This window comes from Falco naumanni, chromosome 19, assembly GCF_017639655.2.
Source record: "Falco naumanni isolate bFalNau1 chromosome 19, bFalNau1.pat, whole genome shotgun sequence".
NCBI classification, from domain to species: domain Eukaryota; kingdom Metazoa; phylum Chordata; class Aves; order Falconiformes; family Falconidae; genus Falco; species Falco naumanni.
The window spans coordinates 1594959-1618576 of record NC_054072.1 but is presented as its reverse complement, the minus strand read 5'-3'; the positions used below and the strand labels follow the sequence as shown (position 1 = coordinate 1618576).

Here is a 23618-nt window from a genome sequence, read left to right as displayed (position 1 = left end):
AGCTGCACTTGAAGAAGCTTTTGGCTCTTTCTCCTAAATGGTAGCCGGGTAAAAACCAGCTGCCTTTGTTTGCTCCTGCGAGTAAGTGAGACCTGTGAGTAAGGTACCCAGAGCCACGGAAAGCCAGCTCAGGTTTTGTGGGAAAATCTGCCACCACAGCAAGGAGGTGGGCGCTGGAGGATGCTGAGCTGGCACGAAGGTTGCCCTGCAGCGGCCGCTCCGCTGGGATGGAAACCATTCCGTTGGGATAACGTGGACTGGGAGTAGCAACACCTTCTTGAGGTGATAGCGTGGTGGCACGGCGAGGATGCGGCTGGATTACGGGATCCACCGGGTGGTTGAGCCCCAAAGCGACGCAAACACATCCAAACGCTGTCTCCCGGCACTGGCACCGGTGCGCTCGCCAAACAGTGTGTTAATTTTATTCGTTAACGGCAACATTCCGACAGGGTTGAGGTATTGCAGCGTTATTAGATGCAGTCGAGGGACATGGATTATTCTCATGAAAAAGGATTTTACCTACTCAAACCCAGCGGTGCCCGGCTGGAGGGTCAGGGCATGGAAATTATTAATGCTTCCAAACCCCGACAGAGCGAAGGACACCGGTGCTCTCGCTCGCTTACCCGTGCTCCCAGCACACCCATCCCCGTCCCCCTACCCGTAAGCACTTGTTTGGGAAGCAAATGAAGAACGCAGCCCCTATTCCCACTCATCCCACATCGAGCCACCCTTCAGAAAATCAACGAGGCGGAGAGATTCACAGTCCAGACGTCGATATTCCCTGCCCAAAGCGCACGCGGAGAGGGGAAGAGGGTTCATCACAGTGATGCGGATCCTGAGCGTGGCGGGCTCCATCCCGCCGAGGGCACTGCTGGGGTCACTGCGGTGTTGCAAACCGCTGCTTCGATGTCACCGAGGGGTAGATCCAGGAGTTCCCTTGAGGAAGAGCCAGCTGGCTTGGGAAATCTGCCCCTCGGCTGGTGCTCCGGTCTGGAGTCGACTGGTGGTCTCCTCTTGGGGGCCAAGCAAGGCGTTCCTCGCCCGTTACCTGTCGTAGTGGCTAAAGAGTAGGCGATGAGTATCTCCAGAGGTCGCAGCGAGCAGTTGGCCGTCAGCTGCGCGGGGCTCACAGCTCCGTTTTCAACTTGTCGTGCAAATCCTCCTGGTCGATCTTGTTGGTGTTCCCGTACCAGCGGTGATAAGCGAGCAGGGCGGCGTTTTTGGCGGCGATGGCGCTCATCTCCATGGCGCTGGCCGCCCGCTCGATGCCATTCAAGTAGTAGAGGTTGTCGTGCAAGATGATGGGTGGACATTTTTCGGGGGGGCTGTAGCGGGGGTATGCCAACCATTTCTTCACTTTGATGGAGTCGTAGGAGGAGAAAAGCAAGTTGAGCTGCTCTTTGGTGAGGACCTCCTTGGAGAACACCTTCCAGACAGCCAGCTGGGTGGGAAGCTTTTCCTCGTTGCCCGCGTCTCCCACGGGAGACACCACTCCCAGGCTGTTGATGAAGAGCTTGGGGTTGTCCATGGTGAAGATGGCACCCAAATGAAAAGAGTCTGGGTCCTGGTAGCCAAAGAAGGAGGTGTTTAATCGTCCGTGCACGAACGTGGCGACGGTCTGGTGGTAAGGATTTGGGAACTCCGGGATAGGAGGGTCAAAGTTCTTGAAGGTGATGTTGGCCATTTGGCGGCCCAGCGGAGCGGCGATGACGACGATGTCGTACGTGTCCCCCGTGAGCCCCGACGACGTGTTGTAAGTCACCTGGTAGAGCGTCACCGGGTCCCCTGGGGAGAAAAGCTCAGTCATCCCATGGAGTGGGACATCCCGCTCCCGTTTGTCCCGCTAATGAACACCGAGCTTTCAACACACCATCCCCTTTTGGCTAATTACGCCTCGCTGCGAGCTCATCTGGCTTCATAACCTACCGCCAGCTCGGCGGAGGTTTTGAGCGTTGCGCAGAGCCCGGTTTTCATCTTAAAATGACCGGGGAAGCCCCCGGCTGGGCAGCTTCGGTCCGCCAAGGGCTGCAACCGAGCGGTGATGGGAGACCACGGTCACTCCCCGCCCCACCGCGGGGACACCGAACCCCACTCACCCCTGGGTCCGAGTCTGGTTTTTGGCTCTATAGACAAAACCGTGCCGGGAATAACTTCGGCTTTGGAGGCGGAGATGAGCCCGGAGCAGACGAGGTTGTTCCCCCCTTTTACTGACCAAAGGCCTGATTCTGCCCCTGCCAGAGAAACGGCACCTACGAGGAAACGATGCTCGTCAGAGGGGTTTTTAGGGGAGCGCAGGAAACAGAAAGTGGGAAATGAGGGGGGAAACCCACCCCCCTGGGGGCACAGAGCTCGCTGAAGCCAGGGCTAAGCAGGTGGCGTCAGCCAACAATTTGTGGGAGCAAGGCGGTTGTCCCACGGTGGGAGCTGCCGCTGCACTGGGGATGAGCACGAGGTCCCCGGGGATGAGCACGAGGACCCCGGGGACAAGTGTGAGGTCCTGGGATGAGCGTGAGGTCCCCAGGGATGAGCACAAGGTCCCGGGACAAGCACGGGGTCCCTGGGGCGGTCCCCGGGGATGAGTGTGAGGTCCCCAGGGACGAGGGGGAGGTCCCTGGGATGAGTATGAGGTCCTGGGATGGCCGCAAAGTCCCCAGGGACGAGCACAAGGTCCTAGGATGGCCACAAGGTCTCAGGATAAGCACGAGGTTTTGGGACAAACATGAGGTCCCCGGGATGAGCACACGGACCCCGGACAAGCATGAGGTCCCCGGGATGAGCACACGGACCCCAGACAAGCATGAGGTCCTCAGGGATGAGCACAAGGTCCCTGGGGATGAGCATGAGATCCCTGGACGAGCATGACGTCCCTGGGGATGAGCACAAGGTCGCGGGGACAAAATCCCTGGGACGAGCATGAGGTTCTGGGATGAGCCTGAGGTTCTGGGATGGCCGCAAGGTCCCCAGGGATGAGCACGAGATCCCAGGATGGCCACGAGGTCTTGGGAAAAGCACGAGGTCCCTGGGACGAGCACAAGGACCCCAGACAAGCACAAGGTCCCTGGACGAGCACAAGGTCCTGTGACAAGCACAAGGTCCCTGGGGACGAGCGCGAGGTCCCCGGGATGAGCGCGATGTCGGGACGGCCGCAACGGGGGGCGCACCTACGAGGCTCACCTACAAAAGCGTTGATGTTGACACCTTGCCCGTAGTTGACTCTCATCACCGGGCCCACCACCTCGTTGATGAACCGCTGGGAGAAGCCGGCGTTCCGCAGGGCTTCCTCCGTGGTCTGGTTCAGCAGGCGGGTGAAGGCGCTGCCGCCCAGGGCGCGCAGCAGGTGCTCGGTGCTGCTGAAGGCGAACTCGTGCATCTGGTAGCGGTAGATCCTTAACCGGAGATAAGGAACAGGCGTTTGGCCACCGGTCGGTATCTCCATCATCCCGGAAAGCTGTGGCCGGTCTCGCCACACGGGTCCCGGGAGCTGCCTCCTGCCAGGCAAGCGGCACCTGCCTGGGTAGACCTGGTCCCCCTCTTCATGTACCCGGTTTTCCAAAGAAAAGCGCTTTTGGGCGCAGTTGGGATTTAATTTTCCATAGCACAGACCGATGGCGCATCCCACACCTGATCCCTGCTCCCAGCGCAGCCTCCTGGGCTCGCTGCTCGAAGGCGATGGCACGTACCTGCATCTCCCTCCGCACCCGCGTCTCTCCCTCTCCCCGCACCCGCGTCTCTCCCTCTCCCCGCACCCGCGTCTCTCCCTTTCCCCGCACCCGCGTCTCTCTCTCCCCCGCACCCGCGTCTCTCCCTCTCTCCGCACCCGCGTCTCTCCCTTTCCCCGCACCCGCGTCTCTCCCTTTCCCCGCACCCGCATCTCTCCCTCTCCCCGCACCCGCGTCTCTCCCTCTCCCCGCACCCGCGTCTCTCCCTCTCCCCGCACCCGCGTCTCTCCCTCTCCGCACCCGCGTCTCTCCCTCTCCCCGCACCCGCGTCTCTCCCTCCCTCCGCACCCGCGTCTCTCCCTCTCCCCGCACCCGCGTCTCTCCCTCCCCGCACCCGCGTCTCTCCCTCTCCCCGCACCCGCGTCTCTCCCTTTCCCCGCACCCGCGTCTCTCCCTCTCCCCGCACCCGCGTCTCTCCCTCTCCCCGCACCCGCGTCTCTCCCTCTCTCCGCACCCGCGTCTCTCCCTCTCCCCGCACCCGCGTCTCTCCCTCTCTCCGCACCCGCGTCTCTCCCTCTCTCCGCACCCGCGTCTCTCCCTCTCCCCGCACCCGCGTCTCTCCCTTTCCCCGCACCCCGCGTCTCTCCCTTTCCCCGCACCCGCGTCTCTCCCTCTCCCCCGCACCCGCGTCTCTCCCTCTCCCCGCACCCGCGTCTCTCCCTCTCCGCACCCGCGTCTCTCCCTCTCCCCGCACCCGCGTCTCTCCCTCTCTCCGCACCCGCGTCTCTCCCTTTCCGCATCCGCGTCTCTCCCTTTCCGCATCCGCGTCTCTCCCTCTCCCCGCACCCGCGTGTCTCCCTCTCCCCGCACCCGCGTGTCTCCCTCTCCCCGCACCCGCGTCTCTCCCTCCCCGCACCCGCGTCTCTCCCTCTCCCCGCACCCGCGTCTCTCCCTCTCCCCGCACCCGCGTCTCTCCCTCTCCCCGCACCCGCGTCTCTCCCTCTCTCCGCACCCGCGTCTCTCCCTCTCTCCGCACCCGCGTCTCTCCCTCTCCCCGCACCCGCGTCTCTCCCTCTCTCCGCACCCGCGTCTCTCCCTCTCTCCGCACCCGCGTCTCTCCCTCTCTCCGCACCCGCGTCTCTCCCTCTCCGCACCCGCGTCTCTCCCTCTCCCCGCACCCGCGTCTCTCCCTTTCCCCGCACCCGCGTCTCTCCCTTTCCCCGCACCCGCGTCTCTCCCTCTCCCCGCACCCGCGTCTCTCCCTCTCCCCGCACCCGCGTCTCTCCCTCTCCGCACCCGCGTCTCTCCCTCTCCGCACCCGCGTCTCTCCCTCTCCCCGCACCCGCGTCTCTCCCTCTCCCCGCACCCGCGTCTCTTTCCCACATAAAACCACCGAGCAGCAGGGCGAGGGCAGCCACCACCAAGGGGGACGGGATACCTTCCCCCATTATTTTTCTCCTACCAGCCCCGCGGGGGGTTTCCCACCTTTCCCCGCCGCCCTTTTCCCCCCATCCCGGCGAGGGTCCCGCCGTACCGCATGAAGCTGTCGAGGATGCCCTCCACCCAGAGGTGGGCGCGCAGGGGGCCGAGCCCGTAGCGCCAGAGCAGCCGCAGCAGGGTCAGGGGGTACCAGCTGCTCTCCTCGAACACCATCCCCTCCCCGTCGTAAATGCCCATCAGCCCCCCCCGCGCCGGGGCGGCCGAGAGCCCTGCAGGGAAAAACGGGGGGAAAAGGGAATTTCATCAAAGGGAGAGCTTGACGCCTGCTTTTGCCCCGCCCCGCCGAGGTTTTGACACCCCCCCATGGAGCTTTTGCCCCCTCCCCTGTCGTGGTTTTGACCCCCCCGTCCGTTGAGCTTTTGCCCCCCCCACCCCGTCGAGGTTTTCACCCCCTCCTCCGTCGAGGTTTTCACCCCCCCATCGAGGTTTCCCCCCCCACGTCCAGGTTTTGCCCACCACCCCCCCGATGTTTTCCCCCCCCCCCCCCCCCGTCGGGGTTTTGCCCCCCCAAGCTAGCCCCCCTCAGGTAAGGGGGAGCCCTTGGGAATTGCACCCCAAGGGGTGGGAGGGGGTTAATTAGCCCTGATTAGCCCTGGCTAATTGCAGGGACCTTTGGACCCTTCTGATGGGGTTCCTGCATCACCCGGGGGTGGGGTGTTTGCTTGGGCTGGGGGGATTTGGGGGGGGGGGGGATGCTGGGGAAGGATAAAGGGGTGGATGTGGGGGCTCATATTGGGGGAGGATTTGGGGGGGATATTGGGGAGGATTTGGGGGGAGACACTGGGGAAGGATTTAGGGGAAAACATTGGGGAAGGATTGGGGGGGATATTGGGGGGAGACATTGGGAAAGATTGGGGGGATACTGGGAGATGATTTGGGGGGAGACATTGAGGGGGATTTGGGGGAGACACTGGGGGATGATTTTGGTGGAGACATTGGGAAGGATTAGGGGATAGCGGGGGATGATTTGGGGGAGTTATAGGGGGAGACATTGGGGAAAGATTTTGGGGGATATTGGGGAACGATTTTGGGGGGCGTATTGAGGAGGATTGGGGGATATTGGGGGGAGACATTGGGGAAGGATTTGGGGGGATGCTGGGAGACAATTTTGGGGAGACTGGGGAGGATTGGGGGATAATGGGGGGAGACTGGGGAAGGATTTGGGGGGATGTTGGGGGGAGACTGGGGAAGGATTTGGGGGGATATTGGGGAACGATTTTGGGGGGCATATTGAGGAGGATTGGGGGATATTGGGGGGAGACTGGGGAAGGATTTGGGGGGGTATTGGGGGACGATTTTGGGGAGACATTGGGGAGGACTGGGGGATATTGGGGGGAGACATTGGGGAAGGGTTTGGGGGGGATATTGGGGAGGATTGTGGGTAGACATTGAGGAAGGATTTGGGGGGATATTGGGGGACGATTTTGGGGAGACATCGGGGAGGATTGGGGGATATTGGGGGACAACACTGGGATGGGTTGGGGGATATTGGGACATGATTTGGGGGGAGATATTGGGAAGGATTTGGGGGATATCGGGGGAGGATTTTAGGGGAGACACTGGGGCAGGATTTGGGGGGAGACACTGGGGAAGGACACGGGGGGGGATTTGGGGGGGGAGACATTGGGGAAGAGTTTGGGGGGAGCCCCCGGGGCAGGATGTGGGGGGCGACACTGGGGAGGGAGGGGAGGGGGGCTCGCTCTTTGCGGGACGCCCCCCCCCAGGGGTGTGTGTGGTGTATGGGGGGGTGGGGGTGGGGGGGTGTCCCCGCTCACCCAGGTCGCTGACGAAGCGCTTCATGTGCAGGTTGAGGGGGTGCAGGACGGCGCCCCCCCGCCTCGTACCCGGCGCCCTCCAGCCGCACCGTGGCCACGCGCCCGCCCGGCGCCGCGCGCTCCAGCACCGCCAGCCGCGCGCCGCGCCCGAAGCGCTGCCGGAGGAAGTGGGCAGCGGCCGCGCCCCCCCACCCCGGCGCCCACCACGGCTGGGGAACCGGCATCAGCACCGGGACCCTGCCCCGGGACCCCGCCCCGGGACCCCCACCCCGGCTGGGGAACCGGCATCAGCACCGGGACCCCGCCCCGGGACCCCCACCCTGCCCCGGGACCCCCACCCTGCCCCGGGACCCCGCCCCGGGACCCCCACCCCGGCAGGGGAACCGGCATCAGCACCGGGACCCTGCCCCGGGACCCCCGACCACGCCCCCCGACCCTCGCCCCTCCCCGGGACCCTGTCCCGGGACCCCCACCCTGCCCCGGGACCCCCACCTAGCCCGGGACTCCCATCCCGGCGCCCACCACGGCTGGGGAACCGGCATCAGCACCGGGACCCTGCCCCGGGACCCCGCCCCGGGACCCCCACCCTGCCCCGGGACACTGCCTCGGGACCCCCGCCCGGGAGCCCACCACGGCTGGGGCACGGGCACCGGCATCAGCGCCGGGATCCTTCCCCGGGACCCCCCACCCCGGAACCCCTCCGTCCCATACCGACACCCCCCTTACGACCCCTCCCCACACACACCCCCCCGCCGCCCTGGATCCCCCCTCCCACACTGACACACACCCCGCCCCGCAGTCACACGCGACCCCCGCCCACACGGACCCGCCCGGGAGCCCCCCCGCCCCACACGGACAGCCCCCCGGCTCCCCCCGCCCACACGGCCCCCCCGCCCCACACGGCCAGCCCCCCAGCTCCCCCCACCCCTCCCCACACGGCTCCCCTGGCTCCCCCCGCCCGACACGGACAGGCCCCCGGCTCCGCACGGACCCCCGGAGCCCCCCGCCTACATGGCCCCCCACCGCCCCGCCCCCCCCCAACCCCCCCCCCGCCCTCCTTCCCCCCCCGGCTCCCCCCCGCCCTACCGATGTTCATGGGGGGGGTCGCGCTGCGGCGGGCGGCCGGGGGCGGGCGGGCAGAGGGCGGCCAGGAGCAGGAGCAGGCGCAGGGCCGGCATGGCGCTGGCTGCACCGCCGGGACCGCCCCGTCAGCTGCTGCCCGCCACGGGGCCGGGCCGGGCCCGCAGGCTCATGGGGCCGGGCGGCGCCAGCGCTGTCAGCCGCGCCGCTGGTGTAGTGGTATCATGCAAGATTCCCATTCTTGCGACCCGGGTTCGATTCCCGGGCGGCGCATGTCGTTTTCTCACTTCGCTTTTTAATTATATTTTTTCTTTATTTATTTCTTGATTTATTTCCCCGCCCGCAAGGGTGAGGAAACGCCAGGGGCCCGCACCCCGGTGCCGCGGCGGAGCCGGAGCCGGAGCCGGTGCTCGGCGCGGGGCGCATGCGCGGGAGCGGCGGCGGGCGGGAAGTCGCCCCGTGGGCGCGCATGCGCGGTGCCGCCCCCCCTCGGCCGGCCGGGCCCCTTCGCCCGCCACCCGCCATCTTGCGAGGACCGGCGGGGGTATTGTCCGCCGCTCGGGCTCGGCGGGGCCGGCGGCGCTCGGGCTGCCCAGCCGCTGACGGGGCCGCGGGGCCGGCTCGGCGCGAAGAGCCGGGGCGGGCGGGGGCGGCGGCGGCGCCATGGAGGATGAAATGCCCAAGACCCTGTGAGTGGGGAGGGGGCGAGACCGCCTATTGTTCCCGGCTCCGCGGGGAGGGGCGGCCCGGGCTCCCCTCACGGACGGGCCCGCGGGCCCGGGCGGCGCGATCGGGCCCCGCCGACCGCAGCGGCGGCTGCCCCGGCCCCTCAGCCGCCCGCCGGGCCGCGCTGGCGGCTGCCCGCTCCCCTCAGGGCGGCCCCGGAGAGACGGAGGGGGCGACCCCGGCCCCCGCCCCCGCCTGAGCCCGGCGGGGGCCACCGGCCCAACCCTCCACGCTGGGGGCGTCCCCCCGGGCCTCTTCAGCTCGGCCCTGGAGGGCCGGGGCCGGGGGCGATGTGCCCCCCAGCTCGGTTCTGGAGTGTCAGGGCGATGTGTCCCCTCCAGCTCGCCCCTGGGTGCCCCCCGGCTCGGCCCTGGAGGGCAGGGGCCGGGGCTGGGGCTGGGGCGATGTGCCCCCCAGCTCGGTTCTGGTGGGAAGGGGCCGGGGCCGGGGCGATGTGCCCCCCAGCTCAGCCCTGGCAGGCAGGGGCCGGGGCGATGTGCCCCCCAGCTCGGTTCTGGAGTGTCAGGGCCATGTGCCCCCCAGCTCGGCCCTGGAGGGCAGGGGCAGGGGCCGGGGCCGGGGCTGGGGCGATGTGCCCCCCAGCTCGGTTCTGGTGGGAAGGGGCCGGGGTGATGTGCCCCCCAGCTTGGCCCTGTGGAGTGTCAGGGCCATGTGCCCCCCAGCTCAGCCCTGGCAGGCAGGGGCCGGGGTGATGTGCCCCCCAGCTTGGTTCTGGAGGGCAGGGGCCAGGGCAGTGTTGCCCCCCCCGACCCCCTGCCCGTTTTCGCAAGCATCCTGCTGGATTGTCCCGTCTGGGGGTTGTGTTGGCTCCGTCAGCTCGGGGGGGGGGGGCGCCTGGTGCCCCGCTGCCTTGTAGCAGCTCGATAGAAATAAAGGGGGGGTGGGTTGCCCGTGAAATCGCCACTTGTCCAAGTGTTCAAAGCACACCGCGAGCCTCTAATCGTAGCTGCAGGGCAGCTCCTCGCCTCGTTAAAAATCGTAAGTGGGGTTCCTTTAATTACCAGCAACTTTCCCGGTGGCTGTCAAGAGGGATTTGGACTTTGGGTCGGCTGTTGCTCCTGCGGCTGGCCGTGCTTGAAAGGCACGGGGGAGCCTGTGCGTTCCTGTCCTGTTCTCCAGCAGGCGTTACCTGGAGTGATTTCCCTCCTTTGGATCGGGGAAATCACAGACTCCGCTCTTTCTCTTCCACCCCAGCGTAAGCTGCGAGCTCTGTTTCAGTGCAGGCATTGAGGGGAGGGAGGGGGAATCTTTCCAAAGTGAAGGGAAAATTCTGCCCTTGGACAGTGGCTGCACTTACCCCAAGGTTTGATAAATGACTTGGCTGAGCAACTGCAGGAAAACAAAACTCCTACGTGACTTTTGCCAGCTCCTCTGGTCCAGGCTTTCCTGAGTGGTAAACACTGTGTCCGCCTCCTTGCGTGTGTACGTACAATCCCGTTGTCTTTCTGGCACGTGCGTTTTTGGAACTATTCTCGGCGTCTGCAAACATGGTCAGACCTGTTGGCATATTGGCCTGTTTATTTAGAAAAATGTTTTCCCCCGCCCACTCCCAACAAAGTCTTGGCTTGGGGTCTGGTGGTCTCGGCCGTACGGGGCGTCCGCTCGAGGGAATGAATTACCTGTCCCTGAGCACGTGTGGCTGGTCGCGCCGGGTTTCTGTGCTGCAGAACCGAGAGCGCTGAGCGACGCACCAAGTGTCTTTGAAGAGCTCCGAGTGACTTTCTCAAGTCATCTGGAGGATGGTGCCACGAGCAGAATTTCACAGATTGGGTTTACAATGAGCATCTTGCGCAGCTGAAAGTAATCTCTTTCCAGCTGGGGCCTGAAGTCTGTGTTAAATATTTGCTCGCCCGAGGATTTCTGTAGGTAGTGCTACAGAAACCCCATCTGGGTGCGGATTACGGGGCTGCCTCCTCGGTTGCCTCGTGTGGCTGCGTCGTGAGGGGCCACCGAGGTGGTCTGCGACCCGCGTGCCTTTTCCTTTAGTTCCTTTTAGCGTGTTTTAAGTCGTCTTTCTGGAATGGATTCCAGACATGGGAAGTAACTTCTTGGTTTTGCCATTTCCATGTAACCTGTTTCTTTGAAGGGAGCTGTTAGAGCCTTGGCGTTCCGAAGCGTGTTAGGAGCTGTATTACTTATGTAAATGATTTCCTGGATAGGCAGCTCATTTTCACGTGGCCCGTTACCTTCCTTGAAAGCCACTCTTCAGCGGCAGAGATTATAAATTTGCAGAGCGGTTACAAGGCAGACAGTGTGTTTGCATTCACAAAGACCTCTTGTTTTGTATTTTTCATGTTTTTCACGTAGATGCTTGTGGAATACACGTACTTCCTAATTTACCTTGTACAGCTAAAAAGATGCCCAAGAGCCAACACCCGATAGCTCGGCATCGTTTTTCCAGAAGCCGTACACTGATGTCTGCAGTGAATAAATGGAGCTGTCTGCATCGTTTCCCTCGTAGAGCGTAGTCCTTCGTCTGCAAAGAAACGTCGACTGACTCATTAATGAGACTCCAATTAGCAGGAAAGAGAGGGATGGGAAGGGTGCAGGAAGCAAAACTGCCACTCAGGAGAGGTCTCCTCCTGTGTTAGGTGGCCCTGCTTGGCAGGGTCACTTCGGCACATGGTTATAGCTGGTCTGGGACAAGGTCTGGGGGTGCTGGACCCTGCCAGTGTGTCGGCCACAGACCGGGAACTGCGGCGAAGCTCCCCGGAAAGATTCGGATGGTCAAACAGCTCGAATTTAGCTGTTTCTCCCTCCTGTTTTTTAGTGTTTTGCAGAACGCTCTGGCTCTGCGTGGCGGTACCGCTTGCCTGGCTGTTAGGGGATGTCTTGACCGTGTCTGACAGCACCGTGGGGCTGTCAGAGGTCACTTTACTTGTGAATCCTGCTTTTTCCGGCTAGATCCAGTGTAAAGGTAGGGAATGCCTGAGGAGATGCCTGTCTGATTATCGGGGTGAAAATCCAGCGTGTGTGCAAAGGTCAAGGTGCAGGCACCCTATCTAGGAAACTGTCAGTCGCAAATAAACTGTTAATAAACTTAGACCTAGAAGGTCACCTGCGAGTCTCATCGCTTTTAGTGCCTCGGCTTACTCATTATCCAAACTGCAATAATATTTTTTTAACAGGAGAGATAAAAAAAGAAGCCTTGCTAGCTATGGCTCTGGCTTGAACCGGGGAGAATGCCTGGGTGTTATTGAGCACAAAGTTAATTGCCTTAATGAAGCGTGCTACCTCCTCCTCTGCTTAAGAAAACCTTGTCAGTTTTGTTGAGCGAGAGGATACCTGTGACCGTCTGATTCGTGTGTTTGTTTTAAAAAGGAGTACAATTCTGACTCCGACCTAAAATAGTTGCTCAAGTTATTAATACAGAGCTTGCGGGGTCATTGCTGACAGCAAAACAGAGGCTGTGTGTCTGGTTCCCCCGTTCTCTCCTGTGCTAAACCAAACGCTGGAGCGTATCCATCTCTCCGGGAGGGCTGTTCGCAGCCTTGTGTCAACAGAAGGAGGGTGAGAAATCCTCGTTTTGCTGCCTCGTTGTTTTCTTACAACATCTTTGCGACTCTTGCACCCAGGCAGGGAAGATTGTGGGTTTATTGACGTGGTTTCAGCGGCGTGACTTGGCCGAGGTCTCGTTGCGGAGGCCGCGGTTTGCCACATAACGTTCCTCTGTGGAAAGGTGCTGCCACACCTTTGGAGCTGAGGTTTCTCTGTGTGCTTTTTTTAAAAATCCCGTGACTTGGGCTGAACAAGAACAACAACACAACCCACCTGTGGACCAAGGATGATCCTTGTTGCTGAGCGTGCCGAAATCCCGAATCAGAGCAGGCCTTTGGGTTCTGTTGGTGCTTGAGGAGGCTGATCTTTCACGTGGAGGAGGAGCGGGCAGTGCCTGCACTTGAGCACGTTTGCCCTCGGTCGTTTCAGGCAGATCTAATGCTTTCGAACGATGAGTCCTTTTTTTAAAAAGGAATTGACTGAATGTTGTGTAACGTGCTGGCTAAACACCAGGCCGAGCCTCTCGGGCAGCGAGGGAAACGGTGCTCGGTGAACGGTGGCCACGTGCCGTTACTGGAACCGCTGTTTCTATAGGGGATGACCGGTTTGGCAGGTCGAGTTGTCTGTATTTGGCTTTTCCGTTCCGCTTTGAACCAGGGCGCGATTCCAGAAACACGGACCGTGAGTGGGACTGAGGACAGGTGCCGTGACTTGACTGCCTGCTGTGACTTGCCAGGATATAATCCTGCCATGTGCTTTGTTTTGTCGTCCTGACCTGGGGGGTTGAGTGTTTGGGGAACAACTTTGGGCTGTGTTTGCTCTGCTACCGCTGAGCAGAAGCATTGGGATGGCTTCTAACTGTGTGTATTTGATCCTACAGATACGTGGGGAACCTGTCAAGAGATGTGACCGAAGCTCTAATCCTCCAGCTGTTCAGCCAGATCGGACCCTGCAAAAACTGCAAAATGATAATGGATGTAAGAGCCTCCACCTAATGATTTTCACATTTCTTGTAGCTAACTGTTTTGGGCCATACTGGCGTGTTTAAGAATTCCCCTTGAAATACGGCGCGACCGCATGAAAGGGATGTAGTAAGGCTGGAGATGGCAGTCGTGTACTTTTGGCATCATTTCTACCTTGTATCCGACATGAAATTTAAGGATGGGGGGATATCGCGAGAGGAAGAGAACAGCTTAGCATACATGGGTGTCGTAGATGAGGTCTGAAAAGTTCTTTGCCACACTTTCACCTTTCTAAAGCAGAACTGAAACCTCCTGGAGCGTCATTGAGTGCATTGACCATGGTCCCCACGTAGAATAAAAAATCCTGTCCGTTACGAGTAAGGAGCCGAGCAGAAGAGCGAGAGTGTGGTTTGCAGGGGTTTGTGTCAGTCATCCTTTGCTTATTTCTTTTATCAGACAGCTGGAAACGATCCGTACTGTTTTGTGGAGTTCTATGAGCACCGGCACGCGGCTGCAGCGCTGGCTGCTATGAATGGCCGGAAGATAATGGGTAAGGTAAGCTGTCGTGTCTACAGGGTGAGTTGGAGTTGGAAAAACAGGCTCTCTCAGGTGGTGCGGGTGCAGCATCACTTGAGACCAAGTGGATGCGCCGCAAACGTTAGCCGCTTTGTTTGCACAGAGGTCTTAACAGTGCACAGTGAAGAGGGAAAGCTCTTTAGGCTGTTGTGGGAAGAATGCGGAGGGAGGTGGGAATGTAGAACTGGGAGGGCTCAGAGACAGCGGGCAGAACAAGTATTTTAACCCTGCTGACCTTCTCAGGGTAACGTTCCTCTCTCCCCACCCCTGCCCAAGAGCCCACCCGACCAAACCGAATCCCCAGACCAGGTCTGTTTGCCCATCTTTGCTCTTAACCCATGCAACGCCGTTTGGAAGGATGAACCCTCTCCTTAAACTGGAGCATTTGCCCCAGACTCGCGCGTCTGGTGCCCCCGTAGTGTCAGAACTCGGTGCCGGAGGGCCCGGAGCTTAGCTGGGATTTGCTCGATCTAACATGAGCGACTGACGTTTGCAGGAGGTCAAAGTGAACTGGGCGACGACCCCCAGCAGCCAGAAGAAAGATACCAGCAGTAAGTGTCGCTTACACTTTGAGTACGTGTTTGATTTCTACAGTTAGTTTTTAAACATAAACAGTAAGCATCATACAATTATACGCAGTAATGTTTTGATCGTAATCCTAAGATATTATGTCATGTGTTTGTGTTAATAAACTTAAGAACAAATCTAATCTTTGTCATCAGGTAGTACCGTTGTCAACACACAGCGTTCACAAGGTAATTGTATCTTCTTAAACATAAAATGAAATCTCTCCAGGGTATTCACTAACCACCCGAAGCTATGTATGGGGTTTTTTTGTTCATTGTGAATTTATTTTTCTACAGAAAGACTTCCCTTTTGCTTCCCTGTAGCATCACAAAATGATCTAGCATCCACAGTTTAGCTCTGGCGCTAACTGTTCTGAGCACAATTGTAAAAAAAAAAAAAAAAAAAAAAAAAAAGAAAAAAAAATCCCCTGCACCCCTTGTCCCCTGCTGTGGGGGCAGAATAGCCGGCTCCCTGTGAGCCTGCGGTCTGCGCTCCCACGGACAGGCTCCCTGGGAGCACCCAGACCGTTTCCAAAACGGGACTCCGTCGCTCGTGGCGAGCCCGCGGATTGCTGCTGCTCTCAGCAAGCTCTGAATTTCTGCACCCGAGCATCCCCCAGAGCTCCGCACGCCCTGCAGCACAGCGCTGGGGCGGTACGGCTGGCAGTGTCTGACTGTAGCGGCAGATTCCTTAGATCCAGGACGCTTTTGTTTCTCTTTGGTGCCGGTGTTTTGTGGCTCTGATGTCAACCGAAGGGCTGACTCTTCCCGTTCTCTTACTTTCAGTCTTAGTTCACTTGCACGTGGATTCACGCGCACTTGAGTTCACGTGGATTCACGCCGTGTGTTGGCTGGGCAACCAAAACGGTTGGGTTTTGCGAGCTCAAAGCCTTTTTAACGGCAAACTGTGGCAGTGCAAGGTATTTCTCTGATTTCTTCTTCCCGAGCTATGGGGTTAAGCCGGACGCTGTGGCTAGGTTCGAAACGTGCCCCGCTCTAGCGTGAGCGTCACCCTACATTTCTTGACATTTCTGAACAGCAGCGATCGCCTGCTGTGTCAAAGCTTTACACTGGCCTACCGAGAGAGAGGGTTTCATGTAGTCTTGGCACCTTAAGGAAATAGTTTAAGACTTCGTACAGTAAACGCTGGCAGGTCTTAAAAAGCATTTTCTAAAATACCAAACGTCAATGCCGTGCACCGCTGTAGTATCCTGAAAATCACTGACTTTGTAGCGCTGCCAAGCAAAGGATCTGTTAAGAACAGCAGTAAAGCCTGTTTCTTAGTGAGCTCTAGTCTTCTCGTAGTGTTTAATAGTAGCTGGAAAGCTGTACTCTGTGAGATGCCGTGCTCTCTGTGTGCGTGTTCAGGGGTCGTCTTCAAACATTAAAATCCCTTTTTTTTTTTTTTTTCCCCCTCTTTTTCCCAAAAAGACCATTTCCATGTCTTTGTCGGAGACCTCAGTCCAGAAATTACAACTGAAGATATAAAAGCCGCTTTTGCACCATTTGGAAGAATATCGTAAGTAATTTCTCAGGGTGAATGACCTAAAAGTTATCTCTCCTAAACGGAGGAGCCTTATGTTTCAGTAAGTAAAAAACAGAGAGTTGTGGCGGTGCAGGAATTCATCTGTTGATACAGCGACTCGAGTCCGAACGGCCAGGCGTTGAGCAGGGATGCGTAACCCAGTTCCTCTGCAGTACTTTGTTCTGCTTTCCTAGAAAAGTTGCAGCCCACTCGCTTTGGCTTTATCGCCCTTGCCTCATTTGGCAAAGCGACGCCGGCACAAATTGACTCCTAAACCCGGGGTTTGCATTTCCCTGGCCCTCTCAGCGAGCGGATCGACGTCACGCTGCACAGGTTGTGACTGAGTCCGTTGGCACGTTCACGTTTTGCGAGGCTTTGGATTTTTTGTTAGCCGGGACGTGCCGGCCACTGTTAGCCAGTGTCTTTTTTTTTTTTTTCAGTTAAATTCCCATGTCCCGTGAAATGCACCTTTTCTTATAGCACAAGACTCGGTGGGGCACCCAGAGGCAGCAGCTAGAGTGGCCTCGAAGCGTTTGGTGCTGGGTCAGCGTCAGCCCTTGACCCGAAGGGCTTGCCCAAACCCGCGGGGTGTCTCGGGTCAAGGAGTTTCGCTCATCCCAGCGGTGCAGAGCGACGGTGTAACAAGCGACCGCGTTACAAGCGGGGAGCAGTGCTCGCAGGGCTCCTCTGCCTCCTAGCTTGTGCTATTCAGGGTGTAGCAGAGTAAGGAGCGGTTCGTTCACTCCATCCTCCCAATGTAAACCATTAATTTTCCTTGTAGTGTTGTCTGTACTGGACATTGAAGTTTCTTGATGGTGATGTAAGAGAACATAGAGTGCTTTGGAGTGTTGTGTAGTGAAGCGTTTAATTGAAGTAAGTTTGTTTTTTGTTGTTTTTTTTTTCCCCTCTCAGAGTCCAGTGTATTACTCTCTCAATGCCAGCTTGATTTCCTTTTATGATAAGGTTTAAAAAAAGAAAAAAAAACCCACCAAATGTGATCTGAATGTGACTTGCTTCAGATGACTGTAATGCTTGACTGCATCTTTTATAACTGCCATCCAGGAAGCGCAGAGGGTCGGGCTCCTAAGGAGAGGCCGTTTATCCCCTGGCCCGGTGCGGTCCGGGTGGAAGGGACGAGGGGCTCTAAAGCTGGAATGAGTGCGAGAGGGAGGCAGGAGTAGACGGCCGCGTTGGTGGCGCTGCGGTGGAGCTGTGAAAGGCAATTTCCCCTAACTCAACATTAGGTGACAGTTGAGTGGACAGCCCACCTTTAACAGATGACCCCCCCCAAAAAAAAAAAATCAACCCTGAGCCTGAAGCAAAAAGTAACGCCTGAACGTCAACTGGGGAAGCACAAAATCACAGCGAGCACCGGTCTGCGGTCCGCATTTCTGGGGCCATGCCCATTGTCCCCTCTTTCCTAGAAGAGCTTTCTGGGTGCTGAGCCGTTGCTGCGTGGTGGTGGCGGTGGTGACGGGGAGAGGGGAGCGATGCTCTGGCTTTTGGGGTACTCAGTGCATGGCTAGAGAGCTGACCCGTGGAAAATTCCCGGTTTGCCCTGGCTCACGCTGACTGTTCAGAATGAAACTCCAGTTCTTTTCCTCCCACAAAAGCAGTTGATTAAGAATTGTCCCTGTAATGACTCTTCCAAACTCTTGTTCCAAAAGCGAGGGGTTAAATAAAGCCAAAGGGACCTAGAATTTTCTGCTCGTTTAAATTTAAACCTGGAAAAGTATTACTACTGTCTCTTAAGCGGTTGAATGAAGTTACTTGATTTTACCTGTTCTTCATCAGTGACTGGCTTCTGGAAATGTGGTGCAAATGGAATATTTCCTGATACTTTTTTTTTTAATATTGTCTTTATTGGTGCTAAACTGAACTTTTTTTTTTTTTTTTTTTTTTTTAAATGACACCGAGGTTGACCTACTGCATGATTAGCACATAAGAAATTTTGGTAATTCTGTGCATCTGGATTTTTTTCAATCACTGTAAAAGCACACTTTTCATTGTGGTTTCCTTTTATGCTTGCTGTACGCATGTTTTCACCTGTTCTTAAGTCTTTATTTTCAAAGTTTTCGGTTGAGGGTAAGTAGAGATGAGTTCCCCTCTCCCTTCCCTCCCCATAGGCTCTTCAGAGCAAACCTATCTAAGCTTAACAAAGTGGCTCTTCTCAGGCAATTTGTAACACACCACCCAAATTCGGACCTAACCCAGCAAGGGGGCAAGAAAAAAGGGGGGAGGAGGAGGTGGGGGGATGTCTCACAAAGAGGAAAGAAAGAAACATTTCTGCCGTAGCTTTGGGAGAGGTGTTTTCCTCGGGCCTTCGGCAAGAGCGCTGCGGGTACCAGAATGAGACTCACGATGCATTTGCCGTTACTGTAAGGCTTAAAAAAGAAACACCCGAGCGTAACGAACCTTCTCTTCATTGTGACTTTTCTCGCCAGTCTGGGAATGCTAAATGTTGTGCACATGTTAACGCTAGTTCCTCTGAACCCTGTTATTTTATACAGCCGTAAGTTACGTTGCATGACTTTCTGACTGGTTTTATGTTGTCATTGCTGTTCATTTAATGCCTGCACGTGTGGGGCGAAGGAGGGGAGGAGAGGGTGGCTCGCTCCTCGGCGAACTCGTTCGCAAATTGCCTGAGAAGCGCTGTAGAGTGGTGTTCCACGAGCGGGGTTTAGCTCTTGTAGCTGGGTTCTCTTTTTTAACTCAATCTCAAATAATAGGGCTCTGGTTATTTTGCAGAGTGGCTCTGAAGAATGGACAGAATTGCCATGGCTAACTACAAGCTACAGTTCACAGTGGACAAACGTTGTAGTTTTCTTATTTACTTTTATAAATTCTATAATTTTTTTTTTGCTTCTTTTTTTTTTTTTTTAATATCTTGTAGTTTCCAATCAGTGCTGTATGATTGCTGTTGTACAAATGCAGTATAAATGTGTAATATGTAGTTTAAGACATGAATGTTTCGGTGTTTTATTTTCTTCAATAATTTCTGAACATGTCAATCTCTCAAAATTTACAGCTGCCCACAGTCCAAAAAGGGGGTAACGAATTGACCTGAGAAAATTAAAGAATTCAGTTAACAGGCGACGTATGCCTTTTAATTCCTATCTTTTTTTTTTCATTTTTTCTATTTAATATTTTGAATGAGTAGGTAGAATGTGTTGGCAAATAGCGAGTTTAAAAATTGCATGGTTAAAGAGAGCCATTCAGCTAATGTTAGTCAGCTCGGTGCCTTAAGTGATTCTTTTGAATAGCTGCTTTGACCATGCTTTGTGTCTTTAACAGCCTGTAAAAGCATTTTGAAGCGGGAGCCAACTGTATAGTACATACGTTTGTTAGAGAAGCTATTGATTTGCATGTTTACACAATTAAGTTTTAATTTTGCTACTACCTGGCAGAGCGTTAGTAAAGTTCTGTGTAGAAGAGAAGCCTTTTGCTTTGACTGTGTTGCTGGTGCAATATAAACAGTTGACGTTAGTAAAGGTGAAACGTGAAAAAAATAAGCTGTAAACGCGTGACTCGAGTTGTCGTTGTGGTCGGGTCGTCTTTCGAAGGCGCTGAGGTGCCTCTCGTTTCTGCTTTTTTAGAGACGCGCGTGTGGTTAAGGACATGGCGACGGGCAAATCTAAAGGATACGGCTTCGTTTCCTTCTTCAATAAATGGGTAAGCTGCAGCGCCGGCTCGAGCACCCCGTGCAAAGCAGACGATGAATTTCAGCATCATCAGTCCCGATCTCTGCCCGGCTTTGCTTTCCCTGTCGAGGGGGAATCTTTTCTCTCGTATTTATCGAGACGCTCTGCCGTTGCTCTAGCGTTTCTATCTAACGCACGTGGCAAGTGACACCCGGACGAGCGATGTGCAGCCGTGGCAGAGCGATGGGAGCTCTGGCGTATAGCGAGAGGGTCTTGGGTGCGCCCAGCGAGCGTCCTTCGTCCTCCCTAAATCAGCTGCTTTTGAAGTAGGATTTTTTACGGCGCGCTGCAAGGGTCAGGCAGGGTGGGAGCGTGGCGGTGTCATTCATTTGGCTCTGCCTCGGAAGGATGCGATGCTGACGGTGGGGTTTTCTTCTCTCCCCTCTCGCGGGCAGGACGCAGAGAACGCTATCCAGCAGATGGGCGGCCAGTGGCTTGGTGGAAGGCAAATCAGAACAAACTGGGCGACGAGAAAACCTCCGGCTCCAAAGAGTACATACGAATGTAGGTTCTGGGTTATCGGCAAAGCTTTGCAAACCTCCTGCCGTGCACGACAGGGCAAGCTGCGAGCCTCGGAGGTGGTGGGAGAAGGGAACGCGGGTGCGGAAAGGGGCTCAGAGCTGAGCAAAGCAGCTTCCTTAGCTGTGGCACCGCTGCAGGGGGAGGATTTTTTGCCTTCTGCACACTCTTAAGCCAGAAGCTCGCTTTCCCTCCGGACAGCTGGACAGAAAAAGTCGTTTTTAACTTTGCTTCCTCGCTTTTAGGGCTTTCTGTTGTGAGACCACGTCAAAGAAAGCATTTCCATCGGGGAGATTCTAAAATAGGTCGATCAGACCTACCTGATAGGTGTTTGCAGCTTGCGCTCAGCGTCTCGTGCCAGGCAGGATTAAATTGCCACATGACGTGTGTCCCATCCACTGAAAAGCTCTTTAAAAATTGCTTTTTTTTTTTTTTTTTTTTTTTTTTTTCCCCAGCCAACACCAAACAACTGTCTTACGACGATGTGGTCAATCAGTCCAGCCCCAGCAACTGCACCGTGTACTGCGGAGGGGTGACTTCGGGACTGACAGGTACCGTGGCTCCGCAGCGCCGTGGCGTCTCTCCGAATAACGCGTCTCTCTGAGTAACGCCGCGGTCGCCTCATTTTGCTGCTCTGTCTCTTCCCGCTGCAGAACAGCTCATGCGCCAGACCTTTTCTCCCTTCGGGCAGATAATGGAAGTTCGAGTCTTCCCAGATAAAGGCTACTCCTTTGTACGGTAGGCTGGCCTGCGGGTTGCCTGTCGGTGGAATTAAGAGGAACGCTGGTTTCCGCACGCTTTTGGTGCCGGTGGAGCACGGGTGGGCGCGGGCCGGAGCGGAGAGCGTGCTTTACAGCAGCTTTCTCTGGCAACAGCTCGCTCCGAGGAGGGAGTTAGGGCACAAGAAGGAAAAACCCCTTAACCCGGTCAAACCAGGCGCAGGGCCCTTCATCGCAAGAGATCTCCGTCTGCTCCTCTGGGGTGATTCACAGCCGAGTTCCCGAGGCAGATGGTCGGCTTGGAGAGTGTGGCCCAGAAGCATCCTCATCGCTGTGTTGATGAGGCTCCAGATAATAAAAAACATGTCGTAAACATATCCGCTCTCCTTGCCACTGAATTTTGCGATTTGTTTAGGGAGACTGATGACAGAGGGGGAAAGCAACCGTAGCCTGGGGGTCCCTGCCACCCACGGTGGGGCTGATGAGAGGGAGTCTCCACAGCGGGGCAGGTGTTCTGACAGAGCCCCGACTGGTGCTGAGCTGGCGGGGGCTCTCGGGGTTACTTCTGGCCCAGCGAGTTGTTCCTATCGGCCCCGCTTGTATTTCCACAGGTTTAATTCCCACGAGAGTGCCGCACACGCTATTGTGTCCGTCAACGGGACGACTATCGAAGGGCACGTGGTGAAGTGCTACTGGGGCAAGGAGACACCGGACATGATCAGCCCGGTCCAGCAGGTTGGAGCTTCTCCTCTGCTAATTAGTCTTCGCTAGAAACCCCTTAAGCGGCCGTGAAATCTGCGCACCTGCTGCTTAGAGGCTTGGCGCAGCGCGTGGCACGGCTTATTTCATCGGAGCGTATTTCTGTGAAGTAGAATTGAAGATTTTAAGTGCCTTGGACTCTTGTCACGTAAAATTGTGTGATGTAAAATTCCAGAGGAGGGTCGCAAAATACCATTTGGTCCATGGCGCGTCCTTTCTGCCGCAGGGGGCTGGAGCCGCCGCTCCGTTTCCCTGGATTTCTGCGGGTATTTTTGAGATGACAGTGGCCTTGGGGGGACAGTAACGAGGCGCTCCAGTAATTAAACGCTCGCTAACTCCAAAGGGGTCCCCAACCAAACGCCTGTGTGGCCGTTTTGGCCCCGTTGTGGCCAATTTGCGACTCTGCGGCGGCGCGGGGAGGGCGCGATTCACGAGTTGACAGAAAAGTTGGCAGAAATGGCCGCTTTTTCGGGCGCCACGTGACAGCCGGTTCTTTGCCCTCGCAGAACCAGATCAGCTACCCGCCAGCCTACGGGCAGTGGGGGCAGTGGTACGGCAGCGCCCAGATCGGTCAGTACGTGCCCAACGGCTGGCAGGTCCCCGCCTACGGGATGTACGGGCAAGCGTGGAACCAGCAGGGCTTTAAGTGAGTATTTGGGCTTCTTGGGAACGGGTTTTCCCCCTGGGGGAGGTGATGCTCCAAAACTGCAGCGCTCTAAAAGCCACCGGGACGTTCTGGGGAACGTTCGGATCCAGGACGGCCCTGTGCCGACAGCACCCAGCTCAGGCGACCCCCCCCCTTCTCCGTTAAACCCTCGTTAACCAACTCATTTGCCTAACGAACTGTTTCCACCCTCTCCTCCGACAGCCAGACGCAGTCCTCGGCGGCGTGGATGGGTGCCAGCTACGGCGTGCAGCCGCCGCAGGGGCAGAACGGCAGCGTGATAACCAACCAAACGGGATACCGCGTGGCGGGCTTCGAAACGCCATGAGGAGAGGAGGACTCTTGAAACCTCGGGAGCGCCGCGGAGCCGTTATCGACCGCCGCGATTGATCAGATCAGGCGTCAAGATACGATGTATTTATTTAAGAGAGAGAGAGAGAAACAAACAAAAAGCATTTTTTTAATCATGAAATTGTCATCCGCATTGTTTAAAAAAGAAAGAAAAAAAGGAAAACACAAAAAAAAAAAAAATCACACGAAACGAGATGCTGGATGTCTGCCAACTTTTGCCTTCTTTTTTCCTCCTTTATGTGTTTCTGAAGATCCACGTTTTTGAAACACAGCAAATGCAGGGACTACTGCCGCTGAAAATTGGGGCAGCAAATTGCACAACGTCGACCCCCCCCACCCCCACCCCTTGTTTTTGGTGTTTTTCTTTTCCTTCCCTGGGAAGTAGCGTGCCGTTCTCGTTTGCATTCCCAACCGATTCCAAATGTATTATCAAACCGTTGTATAAACCAACCAGAAGCCAAAAGCGGGTGAACCCTGAAGCCGCTGCGCCTTCAGCCTTCGCACCGTCTGTTTTAACAACAACAAAAAAAACCACCTAAGAACCTCTTGTATAAAACCTCCGTCTCCGCTTTTGTTACGCCGGGGTTTTGGGTTTGGTTTTGACGATAAATTATGAGTTTACATCCTTTTTTTTTTTTTTTTTTTTTGTATCTCAGCGTGTTTTTCAGGGTCGTCTTTGCCTTACGACAGGGGAAAAGGGGGACGAACGGCGGGACGGCGCCTGGCTCCCCTCGTCAGCGAGGATTTCCCACCCTGGGACAGCGAAAAATCCTGTTACTAAAATGTGACAAAATTCCTACGAACCAGCCGGGTTGTTTTTGTTGTTGTTGTTGTTGTTGTTTTTCGGGGTTGTGTTTGTTTTGGTTTTTTTTTTTTTTTACCGATTTCTACATTGACATGTACTGATTATGTAAAATATTTTAGCAAATTAATATTTTGCACAACCGTTAGCCACCTTTGTACGTTTCCTTATTTAAGGGTAGGACAGACACGAATTACGCCTCAAATCGTCACCTT

General features: G+C 56.6%; 2 protein-coding genes and 1 non-coding gene across 8 annotated transcripts; 2 read left to right on the top strand and 1 right to left on the bottom strand.

The window, feature by feature from the left end:
- Window positions 1-402: 402 nt before the first annotated feature.
- Window positions 403-8679, bottom strand: PCYOX1 (prenylcysteine oxidase 1). The gene is given in 8 exon segments (XM_040618340.1): window positions 403-1785; window positions 2097-2249; window positions 3175-3386; window positions 5194-5368; window positions 6935-6992; window positions 6994-7122; window positions 7124-7143; window positions 8484-8679. Coding segments are annotated over 8 exon segments (1602 nt in total). The 3' UTR covers window positions 403-1126.
- Window positions 8217-8287, top strand: TRNAG-CCC. The gene has a single exon. It is a non-coding gene; the product is annotated as a tRNA-Gly (tRNA).
- On the top strand, window positions 8513-23551 carry TIA1 (TIA1 cytotoxic granule associated RNA binding protein). 6 transcript variants are annotated; one of them, XM_040617986.1, is made up of 13 exons: window positions 8519-8703; window positions 13140-13236; window positions 13678-13776; window positions 14294-14348; window positions 14520-14552; window positions 15795-15882; window positions 19485-19560; window positions 19985-20093; window positions 20564-20659; window positions 20762-20846; window positions 21439-21562; window positions 22093-22232; window positions 22455-23551. In XM_040617986.1, the coding sequence occupies exons 1-13, from the start codon at window positions 8678-8680 to the stop codon at window positions 22576-22578; spliced, it is 1152 nt and encodes a 383-aa protein (XP_040473920.1). In that variant the 5' UTR covers window positions 8519-8677; the 3' UTR covers window positions 22579-23551. The 6 variants fall into 6 exon arrangements, with proteins under 6 accessions (XP_040473926.1, XP_040473920.1, XP_040473922.1 ...); XM_040617988.1 differs by lacking the exon at window positions 14520-14552 and having other exon boundaries at window positions 8520-8703; XM_040617989.1 differs by lacking the exons at window positions 8519-8703; window positions 13140-13236; window positions 14520-14552 and having other exon boundaries at window positions 13678-13771.
- The last annotated feature ends 67 nt before the right edge of the window (window positions 23552-23618 follow it).